The sequence below is a fragment of the Carlito syrichta genome, unplaced genomic scaffold, assembly GCF_000164805.1.
Source record: "Carlito syrichta isolate Samal-C Ts95f unplaced genomic scaffold, Tarsius_syrichta-2.0.1 Scaffold303316, whole genome shotgun sequence".
In the NCBI taxonomy this organism is placed as follows: domain Eukaryota; kingdom Metazoa; phylum Chordata; class Mammalia; order Primates; family Tarsiidae; genus Carlito; species Carlito syrichta.
Genome location: NW_007247412.1, coordinates 47474 through 65220, shown reverse-complemented (window position 1 = coordinate 65220; position 17747 = coordinate 47474). Strand labels below are relative to the sequence as shown.

At 39.4% G+C, this 17747-nt stretch overlaps 1 protein-coding gene across 1 annotated transcript in view; it reads left to right on the top strand.

The window, feature by feature from the left end:
* The window catches only part of RSBN1 (round spermatid basic protein 1), a 54804-nt gene extending 38967 nt beyond the window's left edge, over nucleotides 1-15837 (top strand). The window contains exons 5-7 of the mRNA XM_008058370.2: nucleotides 9102-9274; nucleotides 10504-10612; nucleotides 11220-15837. Coding sequence (XP_008056561.1) covers nucleotides 9102-9274; nucleotides 10504-10612; nucleotides 11220-11693 — 756 coding nt within the window. The 3' untranslated portion in view covers nucleotides 11694-15837. The remainder of the gene's footprint in view (nucleotides 1-9101; nucleotides 9275-10503; nucleotides 10613-11219) is intronic.
* Nucleotides 15838-17747: the final 1910 nt, after the last annotated feature.

The following is a 17747-nucleotide window of genomic DNA, read 5'->3' as shown; positions in this document are numbered from 1 at the left end:
ACTCAGGCAATCCACTCACCTCAGCCTCCCAAAGGCGCGGGATTACAGGCTGAGCCACCGAGCCCGGCTACATTTTAATTTTTATTTCTTTTTGTAAAATCTGTGCCCTGACTGCCTGCAAACTCCTTAGTATGGTCTCTAAGAATATTTAATAATCTCCCCAGTAGGACCTTTCCAGATGTACCTACTTCTGATCTTCTTCGGCTATACTGAATTTCATTTCCAACCTGTGTTCTTTCATAACTCTGTTTTTGCACTAGTGTTTGTACTTGGAATGGCATCCCCTCCCCCATCTTCCTCTCTACCTGGCTAACTCTTAGTACATTTTTAAAACTTAACTTGGAGGTCACCTTTTTCATGAATCTTTTCTTTTTTTTTTTTTAGTTAAAGTCTCACTCTGTTGCCCAGACCGGAGTGCAGTGGCCGATCCCGGCCTCCGCAGCCTCGCCTGCTGGGCTCCGCCTCACCTTCCGCCTCAGCCTTCCGAGTAGCCAGAATTACAGGCACGCGCTACCACGCCCGGCTGATTTTTTGATTTATTGTAGAGATGAGGTCTCGCTGCCCAGGCGGGTCTCGAACCCGCGGGCTCAGGCAATCCACTCACCTCAGCCTCCCAAAGGTGTGGGATTACAGGCTGAACCACCGAGCCCAGCTTTTCATGAAGCTTTTCTTTGTTCCCTTAGGTAATTAATATGTTCCCTTCTGTCTGCTACCACATCATGAACGATCTGTTTACATGTTGTTTTTTACTTATATTTGATGTGAGTTCCTTAAGGACAGGAGGGCTTTATTAATCTGTTTTTTTTTTTTATTAATCAATATTTTTTATTATGGCTTTGTGGGGTACAGTTAAGGGTTAGGTGTAATCTGTTTTGGTTTTTTTTGGGTTGGAGTCTCACTCTTGTTGCCCAGGCTGTAGTGCAGTGGCATGTTCACGGCCACCACAGCCTCTACCTGCTAGGCTTAGGCGATCCTTCCACCTCAGCCTTACTAGTAGGTGGAACTACAGACAAAGGCCACCATGCCCAGCTAGTTTTTTGTGTGATTTATTGTAGAGACGAGGTCTCGCCTAGTTGCCAAGGCTGGTCTCGAATCCCCAGGCTCAGGCAATTGTTTTGCCTCGGCCTCCCAAAGTGCTAGTATTACAGGTTGAGCCACTGCGCCTGACCAATCTGTTTTATTAATCTAGTTTTTGTTAATCTCTGTCCTCATGACACATAGTAGGTAACCAATATTTGCTGGATAAAACCAATAATGTACTATAATTCAGAGCTTCAGTAATTGATATTTTTGCTAATGTATTTTGTGTTTCAGTCACTTAAAACAAATGTAGATTAACTCACTCCAGCACTTTGAAAATCTCATATATTGAAACAAAATGATTTCTGTCTGCTTAGACTATGGGAATGGCAATTTAAAGTAAGTGTCCAGATGTGAGTGTTAATGGACTAGTCTAAAACTTAACTTAAGACTCAGAGGAGAATGATACTTGAGCTAAGTGTGGAAAAATCTTCGGTACTTGAAATGATGCATGAAAAAACTTCATAAAAATTGTATATGAATGCAGGATGGTGGCATGGTAGAACTCAGCAGTTAATCAAAACTTCTGCACATTGTTAGACTACAACAGGTTCTTTTGTTTTTGTTTTTTGAGTTGGAGTCTCACTCTGTCGCCCAGGCTGGAGTACAGTGATGTGCTCACCTGGCGTCAACCTACTGGGCTCAGGCAATCCTTCCGCCTTAGCTTTCCAAGTAGCTGGAACTATAGGTGCACGCTACCACACTCTGCTAATTTTTTGATATAGAGATAAGGTCTCGCCAAGTTGCCAGGCTGTTCTTAATCCCATGGGCTAGGCAATCCTCTCACCTCTACCTCCGAAAGTGCTGGGATTACAGGCTTGAGTCACCACACCCGGCCTATAGCAGTTTTATACAGGATGATGATGAATCCTCAGCTACTACTAGATTCTTAAGTACTGTGTATATTTGTTGTTCTATAATCTTTCCCCCTAAAAATGACCATTGTTTGTGTCCTGATTATTATAAACTAAAAAAAAAGAGAAAAGAGTAGAAAGAAGACCAAAAAAAAATAATAACTGCTATAATCATACCCATTTAGGCACATTAGTCTTCCAAATTATATATACTCATAAATGAGCTCATCCTTTACATGATATTTACTTTAAAACTTGGGAATTTTTTTTCTTATGTTTATGTGTTATATTAAGCTGCAGCTAAGTCATTTCTGAATAACTATGTAGTTCATTGTGTGGTTGTATCAAGATGTGTTTAACCAATTTTTTTAGTAGTGTAAATTGTTTCCAGTTTTTCAGTATAAACAGTGTTTTGACAAGCATTGACAGTGGTGTTCTGGAGCCAGTTTGTACCAGTTCACAAGGGCCATCACTAGCATCGCCTTCCATTCCACATTGAGTGATGTCACATTAGTAGTTGGAAATCAAGCACAAAAGTCAGCAAATCTACAATAAATCAGCCAGCTCCTCCCACCCCTAAGCCAGGTGTTAAACATGTACAACATACCATTGGTTGGAGCTCTATCTGTGCATATATGTGTTTTTTTTCTTAGTAGAAATTCTGAAGGAATTTCTCAAGGTATAGACATTTCTAGTGGATCTCCAGAAATGTGCCCAGTTTATACTCCGCCCACATAGTAAGACAGTGCCCTTTCTTCACATTCTCCCCTAACATTCTGACTTTGTTGATCTGACTGGACAAAAATGTCTTATTTTAATTTGCTTTTCTTTGAGAAAGCTGTTATCCTTTGGTGATTCCCTTTTCATTTCCTTTGATATTGTGACTATTAACCTTTTGTTTTTTTCTGTTGCATGGTTTTCTCTCTTTTTTTAGCTTTAGTGTTTTTTTCTTTATTCACAGAAGTTTTTGTTTACATATAGTCAGATCTAACTTTTCCTTTGAGGTTTCTCCTTTAGTAGTAGGCTTAGAAAGGCCTTCTATCGGCTGGGCTCGGTGGCTCAGCCTGTAATCCCGCGCCTTTGGAAGGCTGAGGTGAGTGGATTGCCTGAGCCCGCGGGTTTGAGACCCGCCTGGGCAGTGAGACCTCATCTCTACAATAAATCAAAAAATCAACCGGGCGTGGTAGCACATGCCTATAATTCCAGCTACTTGGAAGGCTGAGGCAGAAGGATCACCGGAGCCCAGCAGGTCGAGGCTGCGGTGGCCGGGAGCGGCCACTGCACTCCAGTCTGGGCGACAGAGACTCCAACTCAAAAAAAAAAAAAAAAAGTTAAAAGTGTGTGTTAACTCGCCTTGCCTGGGTTTATGGTCTCCTGAGAGACTCGACCTTCGCCTTCCTCACCTGTCCTTCTGAATTGCTATTAACTCTGGAGAAGTGAATAAATACAATAAGACAGGACATGCTAGGGTGATTTTGATCGACTCCTTTTAAGTGGTCTAACTCACAGGTGACTTAAGATTCTGCCCTGAGAACCATGTTGGCATAAGGAAGAGGCCTAATACATGCAACTCTGACTTGTAGTAGTGTCCTTAGCTACTACAAGTAGTAGTATGCCTGTAATTCCGGCTACTTGGAAGGCTGAGGAGGAAGGATCGCTGGAGCCCAGCAGGTCGAGGCTGCGGTGGCTGGAAGCAGCCACTGCACTCCAGTCTGGGCGACAGAGTGAGACTCCAACTCAAAAAAAAAAAAGGCCTTCTATCATTCAGTATTATAAAATACTCATTTTCTCTTAGTACTTGTGTTATTTCAGCATTTACATATTTAATCTACCTGGAATTGGTTTCAGTATAGAGGAAGAGATTGAACATTTTTTCCAAGTAGTTAGGCAGCTGTATCAACATCATTTTTTTAATAATCGGCTATTTCTCCAGTAATCTGAGGTGCCATCAAATTTTATTTTCTTGTTGGGAAATATTCTTAAGTGAGGCATTTGAAAACACTTTGAATTAGAGTGAATGAATCAAAACATAAATACTAATGTCCATCTTTTTTGTTAATAAGAACTTCTTGTTGCTGGAATGGTGGAGTCAGTGTGAGAAGCTGTCCAGTTATCGAGGGCACTACTACTGATGCTGATCTTTGGATTTATGAACTTGCAAGTTAAAGAAATACATGCACAGAATTTTTAAAAAAGCAAATAGTATGGTAGGGCTTATAATGAAAAATCTTGCCTACTTTTCCTTTTCAGAGGCAAATACATTTTTACCAGAGGCCGTACCTTTTTTAAAAAAGGCTTTGGCAGGATTAAATATTTTTTTTAAACTTATAAATTTTTAATTCTTATGGGCACATAATATGGGGGTGCCAAAAAAATGTACACACATTTTAGGTAATATTATCTATGTATTAGTTTTTGAAGTTGAATTGAACTATGGTAGCAGCGTGTATGTGACATTTGCGCAGAAGATAGCATTAATCAAATGAATGCTAGATGTGACAGGCAGGACAGTCAAAGAAAATGGTGGAAGCGTGGTCGTTCCAGGAGCAGACTATTTTGAAGTGGTAATTGAAATCCAAGAACGTTGTGAAAGATAATGACAGTGGAGGCATGCGTATGCAACAGAACCTCCAACCCACCTAACTATTGCACACATCCATGGTAAGTTGGAGACATACGGTACTGTGTGTGATGTGCACAAGGGAAGATCCGGGAGGCCTTGCACAGCAAGTCCTGCAGTCGTTGGCTGTAATTAAAAGTGTCTGGACACTGATGGTAACCACCTTGAGCATCTCCTGTAATTGCAGAAGTAAGTCGTGACTTGTATTCGTCTTTTGTTATTGGTATATATTGAGTATTACAATTTTAATACAGTTTTTTCCTTTCTTAAAATGTGTATACATTTTTTTGGCACCCTTTGTAGTTATATATATTTATAGAGTACATGCGATACAGGGTTTTGATTTCCTGATGTGACAAATGAATATTTCTGCCTCTTACCTGTTCTCTGAATAATTAGATTACCCCTTCTTGACTTTCTTCCTCCTCATTTCTTCTGGTAGCTGTAATTATATATCGTTGAGGTTAATTCATATTCTGTTTTAAATCTATAATTAGGTCTTACATGCTTCGTCAATAAGTGGATTCACAAATTTGAAAGTCAATAAACGGCATTTATAATATTATGGTAGACCCAACTGCTAAAAGTTCATATTCTAAGGTTTCAGTGTTAGACTATCACTCAGAGAAAGAATACACAAAAAGATCTTTCTTTGCTATATTTCACCTAGACACTCAAAACCATGCAACAGGCACACTCAGTGGCTCATGCCTGTAGTCCCAGAACTTTGGTAGGCAGAGGCAAGAGGATTGCCTGAGCCCAGAGGTTCGAGACTAGCCCAGGCAACTTGGCAAGACCTTGTCTTCCCAAAAAAAAAAAAATTAGGTGGGTGTGGTGGCATATGCCTATAGTTCTAGCTGCTTGGAAGGCTGAGGAGGAGGGATTGCCTGAGCCCAGAAGGTTGAGGCTTACAATGGCCGTGAGCATGCCACTGCATTCTGGTCTGGGTGACACAGTGGGACTCTTACTCAAAAAACTCCCAAAAGCAAAAAACCTTGCCACATGGTTTTTTAAAAGTTTCACTTGGATCATACTTTTAAAAACTTCTGTTTTTCCTGCAGTTTCTGATTACCCTTTTTTTTGAGGTATCTTGACTGTATCTTCCATATCTTCTCTTTATTGTTTAAGATACATTCTTTCTTCGGGAACCACCACCCTGACTTTTTTTTTTTTGTTTTACCTATTTGACTATGGCTTTCTTCTATAACCTCTTCCTTCCTCCCTTCCCTCCTCCTCCTCTCCTCTCCCCGTCTCCCCGTCTCCTCCTCCCCCTCCCCCTCCCCTCCGCTCCTCTTCCCTCCTTCCTTTCATTCTTTTTTAAAGTATCAGTTGTTACCTTGCATTTTCATCATTTCCTGGTATGTCCTTTTACCATATTCTCAAGTGTTCCAGAATTTTTATCATATTGTCTGCTCGAACACATCAGTTTTTACATGGAAATCTTCTGGAGCTCTATTCTGCTTCAATGTGAAAGGCTTATTTCACAGTTATCAATCTGAGGCACCCTGTTACATTTTCTGCATTCACCTATGGTCATTGTCTTCCTAGGTTTATTTCCTCTCTTTTTTAAGAATTTTATCACATAAGATTTTAAGAAAAGAGGTATTCTGAGTCCTTATATGTCTGAAAATTTCTTTTTCTGTTATTAAATATGATTGATAATTTAGTTGGAGTCCAGAGGTTATATTTTCCCTTAGGATTTTTACCATGGATCTAGTGTTTTCTGACATCTAATATTATTTATGAGAGGTCTTAACACTGGTATAATTTTTGATCCTTTGTAGATAATCTATTTTTTTTTCTTGTCTGAAAGCTTATAGCGTTTATCTATTTATCATTCACTCTCTGAAATTTTATTTTGGGTCTTTTTTTATTTTTAAATCATCCTTTTTGTTGTTTGGTAGGCTACTTAAATTTAAAGATTCATGCCTCCTTTCCTTTCTGAGAGTTTTTCTTGCTTGCTTACTGTGGTAATTATTTCTCTGTTTTCTCTGTTAGTTCTTTCTAAAACTACTATTGCTTGAATACTAGTTCTCCTGGTTTGGTTATCCTCATATTTCCTTTTACTTATCTTTTTGCTTTTGATTCTGAGACATTTACTTGACTTTAATCTTCTGACCTTTCTTTGGAATTTGTATTTATTTATTATTCCTTATTTTATTTTTTTGAGTTGGAGTCACATCCTGATGTCCAGGCTGGAGTGCAGTGCATGATCATGGCTCACTACAGCCTTGAACTCCTGGGCTCAGATGATCTTTTTGCCTCAACCTCTCAAGTAGCTGGAAGTACAGGCATGTGCCACCACATCTGGCTAATTTTTAACATTTTTTGTAAAGATGAGTTCTCGCTATGTTGCCCATGCTGGTCTCAAACTCCTGGACTCAAGCAGTCCTCCTGCCTCAGTCTTTCAAAATGCTGGGATTATAGGCATGAGCGACCGTGCCTGGCCCAACTTCTTTGGAATTTTAAAATTTTAGTATTGTTTATTTTGGTCATTCTTCTGTCAGACTGTGATCTTCAGATTGTTTAGTGATTCTTGGTTGACACACTCATGTTTTAAAATAAAGCAATGGGCTTAACGGGAGTTCTGTTTATATCTCTGTAAAGCTTGTCAGCAAGTAGTTTTTAATTTAGATTGAACATGCATAAAAGTGACATTAAATGATATGTTCAAATGTCAGGGGGTTGATTATGTTCTGTGTATTTACATGGCAAGTTTAGAGAGCATGTAAAGAGGATGTTTTTGGCTATAAGCAACAAAAAATTGGACTCAAACTTTTCATAAAATAAAATGTTTACCTTAAATATCAAGAAGTCTAGAGAGGCTGGCTTTAGGCACTGTAGGGTCAGTGGCTCAACGCTTTTATCAAGAATCCAGGCCCTTTCCTTTTCTCTGCTTTGTCCTTTTCTTTGGCTAGGCTTTGTACTCATGCTGTGGCTCCCTTTATGGTTGCTGGATGGCTATAGAAGTTTAGGTATCATATCAGGATCTGGTTATATCTAACAGAAGAGGGCATTTATTTATTCTTGTATTTCTTTCTTAGGAGCTAGAGAACTTCCCCAAAATCTCTTCAAGTAATTTTCTTTCATAATATTAGCCAGAATCAGTTCATGTCTATTCCCAAATCAGTCACTGTCTGAGAACATGAGTTTACTGTAATTTGCCGGCACTCATCAACAACTACCTGTGGAGCTGTGAATGAGGTCACATATAGGGCAGGACCAGAAGCTTAGTGAAAATCGGGCTTCTGTTGGGGAATCAAGGGGGAGGGATGGATGCTGGCTGGGCAGCATAGTCTACTCCATGGGCCAAATGCCTGGCAGTCTGCACTGTTACCTGTGGGGGTGGTGAGTGATTGGTTCATTTGCAGAATTTCGCCTTAATTTTCCTTTTCTCAGATGCACTTCATTCTGTCCATTATCATCATTATGCCTGGCCTTTTTTGGGGCTCAGGCTTTTCCAAGGTCTGTTGGGTGATCTGCTTTTTTGGCTGCTGATTCCTGGTGTATTCTAAGTCCGTGGCTTTCTCTGCTCAGTTTTATTAGTCCAAGGCACTGCGATTATTTTTCATCTTACAGAAGTTTGTTGATATTACTCATTCATTAGTTCATTTCCTTTGTTATAGCTTATTCATCTCTTTCTTATCACCTTTAGATTATTATATTTAGAAATTGTTGAGAACATATAAAAAACAATATAATATACACTCATGTAATATAATAAACACTCATGTTCAGTATCAATAGCTATCCACCTGTGGCCAATTCTTTTTCATTTGTACTCTCATCCATTCCCCTACCTAGTCCCCCCCACTCCCCCACTATTAGTTTGAAAACTTTTACTTTCTTTCTTTCTTTTTTTTTTTTAAGTCGGAGTCTCACTCCGTTGCCTAGGCTGGAGTGCAGTGGCACACTCACGACCACCCCAGCGTCAACCTACTGGGCTCCAGTGATCCTTCCGCCTCAGCCTTCTAAGTAGTCGGACTATAAACACATGCTATCACACCTGGATAATTTTTATTTTATTTTACTGTAGAGACGAGGTCTTGCCAAGTTGCCCGGGCTGGTTGCGAACCCGCAGGCTCAGGCCATCCACTTGCCTTGGCCTCCCAAAGTGCTGGGATTACAGGCTGAGCCACCGAGCCTGGCCAAGACTTACCTTCATTTTAGTTTAGAAGGAGATCACATGGATGCTTAGCTTGCCATCTCAATTCAGAACTCTAGTAGAATGTTTTGAGATGTGGAAGTGTGAATGACTGAGGATAAAGAAGGCTTAAACTTTGAATTGTGTTTTCTGTTGCTAGACTGAAACTACATTTGAGCCTAACCTAAGATATAGCTTCTATTTATTATGGGCTACAGGGAGAGGAAAGTTATCACATTCAGCATTGTAAGATAGTGTGTTAGGTGCTAACGATCAAAACTCTGAATCCTTTTCAACCCTCATCGTATTTCAGCAGACCTTTTTGCCCTATTGCTGTTAATGATTTGTGTTTTTTTTGGTCTCTTTCTTCCTTGCTTTTCCTTTGTTTTATATCCAAATCAACTCTAGATCAATGAATGAAATAAAAAATCTCCAGTACCTACCTCGGACCAGTGAACCCCGTGAAGTCCTCTTTGAAGATCGGACAAGAGCTCATGCTGATCACGTAGGTCAGGGGTTTGACTGGCAGAGTACGGCTGCTGTTGGGGTTTTGAAAGCTGTACAGTTTGGTGAATGGTAAGTTAATGGAGCACAACTGCAAGATTGGTTAATGTTTTCTAAGAAAATGCCAACTCTATTTAAAAGGTTGCAGACCAATTTTTAAATTGTGTTCGAATGCCTGTTAAGTTTGCCATCTTAACCATTTTTAAATGTACAGTCAGTTGAATTAAGTATAATCACGTTGTTGTGAAACAGATCTGCAGAACTTTTTTATCTTGCAAAGCTGAAACTCTACGCATTGAACAGTAACTCCTCTTCCCCTCACGCTCAGACTCTGGTACGCATCGCTCTGCTTTCTGTTTTGTGTATTTGACTGCTTTAGATGTCTCATAAGTGGGGTCGCACAGTATTTGCCTTTTTGCGACTGGGTTGTTACTCTCAGTCTCATGTCCTCAAGGTTCATCCACGTTGCAGGGAGTGTGGCTGCCTTTTCAAGGTTGAATGATAATCCACTGTATGTATGGACTACATTTTGTTAATCCATTTACCCATCAATGGAAGTGGGTTATTTCCGCCTTTTGGCTACTGTGAATAATACTGCTGTGAACATGGGTGGACAAATAGCTCTTCATGTCCCTGTTTTCAATTCTTTGGGGGAATATATCCCGAAGTGGAGTTGCTGGCTCACATGGTAATTCTATTTTTAATTTTTTGGGGAACTGCCAGACTATTTTCCATAGTGGCTGTACTATTTGACATTCAGTTGGGGCCCAATGTTTTTTTTTTTTTTTTTTTGAGTTGGAGTCTCACTCTTTCGCCCAGACTAGAGTGCAGTGGCCACTCCCGGCCACCGCAGCCTCGACCTGCTGGGCTCCGGCGATCCTTCCGCCTCAGCCTTCCAAGTAGCCGGAATTATAGGCATGCGCTACCACGCCCGGCTGATTTTTTGATTTATTGTAGAGATGAGGTCTCGCTGCCCAGGCGGGTCACGAAGGGGCCCAATTTTAATAAAGCTCAGTACATAGAGATGCAAAGTGGGGAGAAGATTGCAAATGCAACTTGTTTAGAATAAAACGATTCCTTTTAGCCATTTTTGTTTTAATTTTGCAACAACTAATCTGATTTTCATGTTTTTTTTTTTTAAACAGTTTTACTGGTGTCTTTTTTATTTTTTGCAAATTGTATACTTAGTCCTTGGAAGCTATGCCTTTGTTTCTTTGCTTGTAGTAGTTTTTCCAGGGAAGTCTGTCATAGTTTTTAATTATGAGATGTTTATCTCTAAGACTTAATTTTATTAATCTCAGGAGTGACCAGCCTCGCATAACCAAAGATGTGATTTGTTTCCACGCTGAGGATTTTACTGATGTCGTGCAGAGACTCCAGTTAGACCTTCATGAACCTCCAGTTTCTCAGGTAACAACTCTTGCTTTTTTATTACCCTTTGAGTGAGATACTGGAAGTATCTATACTCATTTTATTTTGCATTTCATCTTACAGTTGGATGCATGAGATAGTGAGTTTAATTTTACTGTTATTAAAGGCTGGTGGGGGGGGTGCCAAAAACCGTTTAAACAGAACTTCCTGAGCAGAAGGCTTGACAGATGCCCAGGGACCTGGGATGGTCGGAGGGCCATGCCACTCAGTCCTGCCGTGAGCAGTCTCACTTGTGAACCCCACTGCACTGTGCTCTCAACTGCAAAAAGTTGAAAGACACTGGAAGAGAAGGTAAAATGTCGCCCTTGTGTGTGGCTTAGCTGCGTTTTGAAGCACTTATTAAGTGATTCCCTAGGCCGTCTGGACTTTAGCCTGTACTTTACCAGAGAGGTACTAAAAATAAGGAAAAATGTTTCCCAAGCATTACAGGCGTTTTAGAATGTCATGTCATTTAGTCTTGCTTAATGCTAATTTCATTGTGGTTACAACACGTTTTGTCTCTGTTTTCTTATGTTAATTATAATGTTTTATTTGACTAAATTAATTGCACATTTTAAAGTCTCATGCAGCTTTTTTCTTTCTTCAGTGTGTACAGTGGGTGGATGAAGCTAAACTAAACCAAATGCGGCGGGAAGGCATTCGTTATGCCAGAATTCAGCTTTGCGACAATGATGTCTACTTCATCCCTAGAAACGTCATTCACCAGTTCAAAACAGTGTCGGCAGTGTGCAGCTTAGCCTGGCACATCAGGCTTAAACAGTACCACCCTGTTGTGGAAGCCACTCCAAACGTAGAAAGCAGCTCTAACGTGGACTGTGGTTTAACTGGAAAGCGAGAATTAGAAGTTGGCTCCCAATGTGTGAGGATAAAAACTGAATCTGAAGAAACAAGTGCAGAGATGCAGCTGTTGACACCTGCTTCTTCATCCTTCTCACCTTCATCAGAACTCCATCTACTGCAAGATCAGAAGACTCAGCCTATTCCAGTTTTAAATGTGGAAAGTAGACTGGACTCTGACCAGCAACACAATCTGCAAGAACATTCAAGCACTCCTGTGTGATATGTACATATTCAAACACATTTTTTAACTTTTTTAAATTTTGATGTGAAGTTATAGTTTTATAACTGGCTTAAGTTAAGTTTTATTGGAGAAATCTTGCCTATAATTCTATAAAGAGAAATGACATTCCACAAATGTCAAGCATATCTTTTTTACACAGATTATGCAAAGTTAAGAGTTGTATCTTATCCTGTTAGTACAGTATGTAATAGTGGGTCTGCTGCTACTTTCTGTTTTAAGGTGTGAGGTAACAATTCAATCTCTTCTTCAAATCAAAATGAGAGTTCTCTGGAATAACAGATTCTTGTTTGGTAAATTATTCACTTCTCTTAATTTTATCTTGCCTTTTCTATTGCCATATTTGCTGTTTTATGATGGACCAGACTTATGGTTTAGTACTTGTGTCTTTATGGCACAGATTCAGTTTCTACAGTAAAAATGGCATAGGTTGCAGGAAAGAGTCCCTGCATCTGGTACATGGGCAAGTAAGTTATTTAGTTCTAACCACAGAGAACAAGTTGCTTCTAAGGAAAATTCAGTGGCTCTCTGGTTTCTTAACAAAAGAGAAAGCACAGCACTTTCTGATCCAGACTGTCTTTTTTCTGTATCTGTTATTTAAAGCCCAGTGGATATTTCAATTAAAAAAAAAAATCTAAAGATGAATAGTCCTTGGTCATTCATTATCCATGGTTCATTGATCTTTTCTAGAATATATGGTAACTGTGGAGGATATTTTGGGTGAGAGAGATAATGTTGACATGAATCTGTATTCATGTTCTGCTTCCTAGCATCCTCACATGTTGTGTGGATACTTTTGCTTCCTAAACTGATCACAAATATCAAAGATAATGATATGAATCTGTTTAATGAGGCTGCCATATTTTAAGTATCAATCTTAGGATAAACTTTTTGTCACTTGTCATCAACCTCTTTATGGTAAATATCTACTATTGAGACACTTCAACTCACAGCTTAACTGGTGAATACCTGGATTTATTTACTGTTGCTCTGTGTTGCTATTTTCTAATAAAGAATATGGCACTAGACTTCATTCTCGAGTTTCAGGTAGCCTAATGCCTACCGCTTGAGTATTTAAAAATTTTTTTTCAAACAGGCACAGGTATAGCTAGTGTGGTCCTAACTTTCTATTATTTTAGAATGTTAATGTGATACACATTATACTTTCTCTTAGTTAATAATACAATAGGCCTTTTGTTTATTAAAGGAAGAGTAATCCCCACACCTAAGACCAGATTCTTATATCTACCTGGTTACAGTGCAATTTGGAGATTTTTTTTCCTGGATGGTGAGATTTGAAATATTTACATTAACATAGGCAAAAAAAAAAAAAAAAAGATGCTGCTTTTTATGTCTGTCACCATGAAAACTTAGCTGCATCTTTTGAAATATCAAATATGAATTTTCTCTAAAATATTCTGAAATAGGTTAAATCTTATATAAATATTACTTTGTGCAATATTGTTGTGTAGTTAAATGCATATTAGCAAAGTATAGAGGTCACTGTGTAAACCGATAGAAAAGTAACCATCAGCAAATACTGCAGTGATTAGTTAGAATCTGTATTATTCCTTATATATATGTATATGTATGTATTCTCTGTTAAAAAGGATGAAGACAAATAGAGAAACATTTCAATGTAAACCATTTATGAATTGGAAGTGACGTTGGCTTGAGTTATCTTTGTAAATAAGGTAATTAGAATGGTATGAAAGGTCATGTGATTATTGCAGGGGTGTTTTTAAATCTCGGGTATAAATTCTAGGGTAAATTCCAGTCTATGAAGACTAATTTTTAAGGGACCTGCCTTGGAGGGTGTTTTTGTTATTTTGGTGGGAGGAAGGGGTTAATCACAAAGTGTGTGGGTTTGGGTTATTTCTTGTTTTTCTTGTTTGTCCAGAAGAATTTCATAGAGCTTTACCAGGCTGTGCAAAGTAAAATTCTTCTCAGGCAACATTTGCTTTTTAAAATAATCATGAAGAGTAAGGTTGTTAAAGCAAAAAGTTTTTTATTTTCCTTGTCTTCCAAGATCTGATTTCCCCATCTCCCACTTGCATCCAGCAGATGCCATCTGTCATCTAAGCTGGTCATTGCTAATAAGCAAGGAAACTGTCTCCTGACAGCCAGCACTGTGTAGACTCACTCAGGAACCAGCGGATCTGCAAAGACCTACCTACAATCAAAAGCAAATCCCCATTTTCCTTTTATAAAGCATTCTACCCTCACCTCCAATATAAACACATTAAAAGAGTATTAAAATGTTTAAAATCATGTACTAATAAACTCATTGTATGTTAGAATTGAAATAGAATGGAGAGAAACATTTAGCTAGAAATGTATCTGGAAACTCTGAATGTACTATGTGAGTATTAGATTTTAATAGCATGCTTTAAAGACTGATGAATATAAAAGCAGAAGTTTTGAGTTTTTTACTGCTTTCAGAGCTGTATCCTAGTTTAGTGATACAAATGATTGCAACTTTTCTAAATCATTAAATTACTTGGTTTGGTGGAGTGAGGCATGGAGCAATCTGGCGTCTTCTGATTTGTAAAGTAGTGATGGCAGTGAAGTTGTAACTGAAATTTAAGCTGATCTTCCTCTTTGGTGTATTATCAGTTGTGCCAACTCTTGAGATTACTTGCACAATGTGGCTATAAGTTTTAGTATTTTATGGAGCAGAGGGATATTTTAAAAATGTGCTTATGGAAAGGACCCCATGAATGAAATTCCTAGCTTAGTGAAGTAGAATGATTTTATGGTATCCATTAAGAAGGATAAAAGTCTTCCCCCTGCTCCAGACGTCATTCTGTAATTACCAAGATAGGCTAGGAGCAGGATTATGATTCAGAGGCATCCCAAATTCATAAAGCAATAATAAAAAAAACCCTACATATTAGTTGCCTCTCCAAAGTTTTGAGCCTTCAAAAATGAATTCCTAGGCTTAATTGTGATTTTGATTTGCTAATTCAGTACTTAGAATTTGTTTAAATGGTACGTTATTATTTTTAATGAAAGACTTTTGAAAAGTGCCCTCTCCCGTTAGAGACAGTTGTTGTGTCAGTTGACTAATATTACGAGCTCTTGTAAGGGGAAAAAGGAGCTTATTAAATAAAGTTCTTTACTATTAGGAAAAGATGTCTTGCGTCAGTCTTAATAGGCATAAAAGTCACACTTAATGACTGGAGGAATTTTTGCTAATTGCCTTTCCCTATATAAATATTGTCTAGAATGAAAGCTAATATAGGAACAAGACTCCTAAATCCATGAAAACCCTTAGTGAATATATTCTTAATCATTAATATTAGCCCATTATACTTTCATCTGTATTTTCCATTAAAAATTTATTTGCATTTATACCTTTAGGATAACTGAGTTTGTGTCTTTCTAATCTGTTTTATCATTGCTACAGGTTTTTTTTTTTTAAAAGAGCTTTTCACTAGCACATGCCAGAGGCTCACACTTGTGCTAAGTCTTATGTTTAAAAACAGGTTGTAGCTGTATTTATTGACCATGCAAGTAGATGAAATGCATAATACAAATGCTTTTCTTTAGCACGTAAGGGACCTATCCATATTTTGAAAGTTTGTTGCTTTAAAAGCAAGTATCTCTCCATAAATATTATGGCCTTCCATTTTCTTCATACATTTTTTTAGGATCCACTTGTGCATGTAGTTGAGACCTCTGTCTCTTAAAATATAGCACTTTTCAATTCTCTCTAAAGAAATACTTATGTACTATCACATGTTGTAAATTTTCATGTAATAGTGTTTTCTGTGACTAAACTCCATTTTGATTGGCAGCTAAGACTTTTTTTTCCTGTGGCTTTTATTTATCTAAGAGGTCTTTGCATATAGATGAAATGTATAATTTGCCTGGCGGACTATTTGCGTTGTGTGGCCTTAGTTTGTTTATTGACATTAACAAGTGTTTTAAAACGGTTTTTAATGAATAGTCTTAAATCTAAATTTGTGTGAATAATAATCCTTTTAACAGTGCTTTTTTGTAGCTGTCTAAGTGTGTTAAATTGTTAAGCTATTTCTTTGTAAAATAGACAATGGAATGCATAGAGGTTTTTTTCCCCCCTGTAAAGTATTTTTTTAATAAACAAAGTCTGATTTGTCCTTTACTGGTGTTGCATCACAAAATGAATAGCATATGTGAATTCTAGATACCTGGAACCTGGTTTTAGAGTGCTAATCCCTTCCCATCTCTGTTCCCTATTACTTCAAAAAATATTTTGTGAAATCTATGCATTTTCTTTCCAAAGATGTCTTATCCATGCTGAGATGCAACTAGTTTGGGCAAAGAAGAAAAATGATGCTTAGTATTTGTGGCATTGTACCTCTTGTTGCCTAAGTTGGCTCATATGAGATCCTACATTTTTATCCTGTGATGGGAGGTATTCTTGAAAGTGCATGGAGTATTAATGAAGATAGTGTATAGACTTCAGATGTCACTGATGTATCATGTGACACAACGGATTGGATTATTTTCCTCATCAATTTTTGTGTGAACTCTTAAGATATTTGTTCTAAGCACTCACAGCCCTGGCTTCTGATTAGGAAAGGAAAAGGAAGGGAACGGTGTTTTTGGGTAACTGCCATGGGCCAGGCACTTAAGGGAAAGGAAGTCCCCAACATACAAATGAGTTCTGTTCCGAGAGCACATTTGTAAATCCTATTTAAGTCCAACAAAGATCACCTAAGGTACCAAACACAATTGGCTTTATAGTGCTGTATGTATGTAATGGGTTGTACTGACATCTGGTGGAGAGAAAGAATACATAAGAAACGTGCATTGTTAAAGCTCGTAACTTGAAGGTTCGCATGTAGGGGACTTACTGTATTTCATTTACTCATTACAGCCTTTAGTAGGAAGCTAATTATCTCCATAACACAGGTGAGGAAACAGACTTGTCAGGTTGGATTAACTGCCTAACATCAACTGCCTAACATCACACAGTTGATTAGTGGGAACAGGGATGGCCTTGTTCAGTCGCAGCCTTAGGAAGCACTGCCAAGTTTCTGACAGGGCTCCTGAAAGATGGTTTGCTACTTACCACTGTCCTCTATGCGACTTACCTGATTGCCTCCCTGCACCCCCAGAACCTATTCTGTGCGTTACGCAATGAAGTCAAATGCTGAGATGAACAAAAGGAATTTTGTCACTCCTTATTTATCTTTTAAGTTGGCCATTTGCCTTGAAGCTCAACGGAATTGTAATGTTTGTGTCTAAGGAAGGGTTAAACTATCAAGGAGCAAAAGCAGAAGGAAGCCACCTCCAATGTGTGCAGTATAAAAATAAATTAAGCCTGGCTGGGCCTGGTGGCTCACGCCCACAATCCCAACACTTTGGGAGGCTGAAGGGAGGATCGCCCGAGCCCAGGAGTTCGGACCAGCCTGGGCAACAAAGGGAGACCTCCTCTCTACAAAAAATTAACGCGGCGTGGAGGCCTATGCCTGTAATCTCAGCCACCCAGTGCGAGGGCGAGGTTCCGCCTGTTTTGCAGGATTGCCTGAGTCCAAGAGGTGGAGGCTGCGGTGAGCCCTGATCTTGCCACGGCACTCCAGCTTGGGCAACAGAGTGAGGCCCCCTCCCTACTCAAAAACAAAAACAAATAAAAACCACAAACAGCTGGGGGAAATAATTTTTTAAAAGTTGGTCCCGTGGGAGTTGCTTTTATCTTGCTTTTCCTCATCTGTACAATGGGGCTGACCTCCGCCTGGCGCCGATGTCACGCACGATCAGCAGCAGCATCTGCAAAGCCCGGAGCCCTGCGCCTCGCGGGCCGTCTCGCGTGGAAGTGGTTACGATCATGAACTAGCCCTGACCCGAACGCGCGGCGCTGCGGGCGAGCGGGCGCTCTGCGCCACACAGGGCGAGGGGCGCGGCCGCCAGGGGGCAGTGTGTCGCTCGCCGCCAAAGGACACGACGGCGGAGGAAGGCGGCGGGGACGCCTCCGGGACGTCTCGCTCACTTAGGGGCCCGCTTGGGTTCTTAGCCCGAGCACCAGACACCCCCGGCCCGGAGCTGCCG